The 3,255-nt window shown below is 42.3% G+C and overlaps 1 protein-coding gene across 1 annotated transcript in view; it reads left to right on the top strand.

Annotated features, from left to right (window-relative positions):
• KIAA1143 (KIAA1143 ortholog) overlaps positions 1-2,862 on the top strand; it is a gene marked incomplete at its 5' end in the record, with an annotated part of 19,060 nt that extends 16,198 nt beyond the window's left edge. Inside the window, one exon of the mRNA XM_010169050.2 lies at positions 2,713-2,862. Coding sequence (XP_010167352.2) covers positions 2,713-2,862 — 150 coding nt within the window. The remainder of the gene's footprint in view (positions 1-2,712) is intronic.
• Between the last annotated feature and the right edge of the window lie 393 nt (positions 2,863-3,255).

Raw genomic sequence — 3,255 nt, 5'->3', positions numbered from 1 at the left:
TTTAGCAATTGGATTGCATCCAAATATTACCAAATGCCACATCTTTTAATATCAGGCAGAGCAGCTTGAATTTTCTTCCTCAGAGTGCTGTAAAAGACGTACTGGCATGTTTTCCATGCAAATGCCAAAAGAAAAAGAAAAAGAAAAAGTTTAATAAAAGATGGGGGGTGTGAAGCAAGCTGAAATGTCTGTATTCCCAGAATTTTGTATTTTCCCCGATTTCAGATTTTAGTTTATGACCCAGCTGCTACTTTATGTAACTCAATGGAACCATGCCAGTTTTGAGCAGCCAAGAATTTGGCACTGTCACTTTGGTGACTAGTGGTACCTTAGTGTTCAGTGATGTGACCCCCATGTTTTTCTTCCCCAAAGGCCATGCCTGGCCATTGATGATCACAGTATTGCCAAGTCTGTCCTTAGGTTCTAAAAAATCCCATGTCAAACCATGAAGTGGGGTTATAATTTTATATATATATATATGGATATATTATACATTTGATTTGAGTTTGACCTATATTACACATTTGATTTGAGTTTGACCCTTCAGCGTTCATGGCTTTTGAGCTTTTCTCTACAGCTATATGGAGAACAGAAACTAAAGTAAAAATGAAAACAAAACCAGAGTAAAACTAGGCTTTTCACATCATCACAGAATGCTTCCAGAAGCTGAAACTTGAAAAAAAATCATCACCATATATTGTGAAAGCTGGTAACATTATGACTGGGTATTTGGCCATTAAATTGTTTTACTGCATCCAGCAGAGAGAAGGATGCTATCAATTGTTTTTCATGATTAAATGCTTGTCAGGGTGCTGTTAAGTAAGACACCCTTTCCTCCATGTGTCTTCGATATTCCCTTGTGACCATCTTCACTGCAGCTGTGGGTACTGCATAAGGTTTGCTGTAGAGGAGGATTTCCCTTGATTGCTGTGGGCTTTGGATCAGAGTCAAGAGTAGCTTTTGCCATGGTTGCCCATCTGTTTCACTCCAGACTTGCCCTTCACATGTTTTGGAGATGGACAGACAAGCAATGCAGATATCCTGGTGCATTCAGATCATGGCTACCTTCCTTGTCTTTTTTGTGTGTTCTTTGAGTGTATTCTCCAGCTTCTGCTGTGGTTGTGTATGTGGGGGATAAAGTTCACCTCCAGGTTGGTGGTCCAGAACCCATGTGTCCCTGAAGTTTCAACTTGTGCATTGGCTCAGCACAGGCCTTTGTCCCCCCATGTCGCTTCTTTCTACTTTGTGCTTTGCATTGCTCAAAACACTCACTTGCTCTCCCCTGTGGGTACAGTCTATGGCAAAGCATCACTTGACCTTGACATGCAGTTTCATTCATTTTGCCCATTGGTTCACACTGAGACGTTAATGAACCTAAGATGAAGGTAAACCTTGTCATTTGGACACTGCAACAGGGGTAATTTCCTGCTCCTGACACACATTTCCTGGGTAATACTGGTTCTTAAAGTCTTGTTTTCCCATATTGGCAGTTCACCATATACCATAGCATAAGGAGAATAATGCTTTTTTCCTACCACTTTCTTGTCTAACTTGCCTATTTACATATATGGTGGCCATTTTTTTGGTCTGCGAGTGCCCCAGTGCATTTTTCCTTGTATCCCTTGGGCCATTTGCCCTTTAGTTCTTCCTCCTCCCTACAGCCCCAGCACTGAGGCTAAAACATCACCCAGCAAATCTTCCCCACGTGGAGGGACGGGTCCTGTTCACTGCACCTCCTGAGCAGAACTGGAACAAGCATTTGCCATGCAAGCCTGTTTCTCAAATTCAGTGAGGTAAGGTGTTTGCATCCTATCTATCGTACCTCTGCAAACCTCCTGTCCTCTTTGCCCTCAGCTTTGGGTTGGCTCAGGCAGAAGCCAAAAGTGCCTCTGAATGGTGCTCCATTGTTACTCCACCTCCTCTGAACCTCTAAGGATTTCAGAGTCCATGGTGGTGGCAACACCAGCTGGATTTGGGTTTTGACTGAGTTAGAGACTTTTATGTGTTGATGCTGGCTTTTTGAAGGCAACTTTCAGTGCCTGAGAGCCTGTGTAGGCTCCAATAAATAAATGCTTTTATCTCAGGTATTGGTTTTAGTGCAGTCATTCAGTACCACATGCACAAATACATACCCATGGATCTCGCTGAGCTGTGTGGTTTAGAAAGCCAGTTCCTGGGTGATCATTCAAAGGGACAATACTCCTGTATTATGAGTTTACATAGCACCTACCCCAGAGGAGCCCTAATCTGTGCTACAGACTCTGGAGTGCTACTTTAGTGCAAAAAATAATGGTAATTTGTAAATTAATCAGGGAGATTTTAAAATCAATTTTCTTCAGCAAACAGCAATTATTGAAATAGTTGCAGTTATCACTGAGGTCTGAGTGTATAAAATGCTTCCAGATACAGAATTGGATTCTATAAACATATAATTCTTTTATCAATAATTCTTATAAGCAGGCTTCTTTCTACACTCTCCCTTTTGCCAAAACTTTCCCCTCTGTTATATACTGAGCTCATTTCCCTCTTGGATAGCTGTGGATTTCTTGTTATACAAATTAATTTTGTTATTGACTGGAACAAATATTTGGAGGATAAGAACGCCATTGCTATTCATACCTAAAGGTAATCAATACAGGTACAGAGGAATAAATATTTTCTAACTGAGTAATTGTCCTCTCTAGCCTTACTTCCTTTTTCTAAAGCCCACAGGACTGTATCCTGCCTGCTGTTTGTGTGAACAAAGCCGTGAGAGGCAATAGCACTTACATCTTGTTACCAAAGAAGGATCACGAGAGAGAAAACCTTCTCTCCTGGTCTCGCCTCTGGCCACACTCCAGTGCAGCAGTTACTCGCTCATAACCTATGCCTACTCTTTGATTGCAGAGGCAATAATTATTTGTCCGTCATCAATTTGTTACCCCAAAAACAGTGGAGAAGAAATAAATGCCTATTTGAAGTGGCCTGACATCTGCTTGGGAATGGCAGACAGCGGTCTGCGGCTGCAGCGTTAGAGAGAGAAGATGTGAGGGGATATTACGATGATGTGGTGTGATTTACATCGGCCTGGGACCTGTCTGCACAATTAGTATTATTGGCACATAGAAGGCAAAGCAAAGGAGAAAGAGTAGCAGAAAGTGGTGCGGTTGGCCCTGTTCCTGGCCTGTTCTACTGGCCAGGTCCAGCTACTCCAGACGGATCCTTGTAGCCTTTGCTGATGTTTCAGACTTTTCTTGCTCAAAGGCACCCAGGAGA

This window comes from Antrostomus carolinensis, unplaced genomic scaffold, assembly GCF_000700745.2.
Source record: "Antrostomus carolinensis isolate BGI_N321 unplaced genomic scaffold, ASM70074v2 scaffold23885, whole genome shotgun sequence".
In the NCBI taxonomy this organism is placed as follows: domain Eukaryota; kingdom Metazoa; phylum Chordata; class Aves; order Caprimulgiformes; family Caprimulgidae; genus Antrostomus; species Antrostomus carolinensis.
Note: the sequence above shows the minus strand (reverse complement) of the source record. Positions and strands in the feature narration are given on the sequence as shown.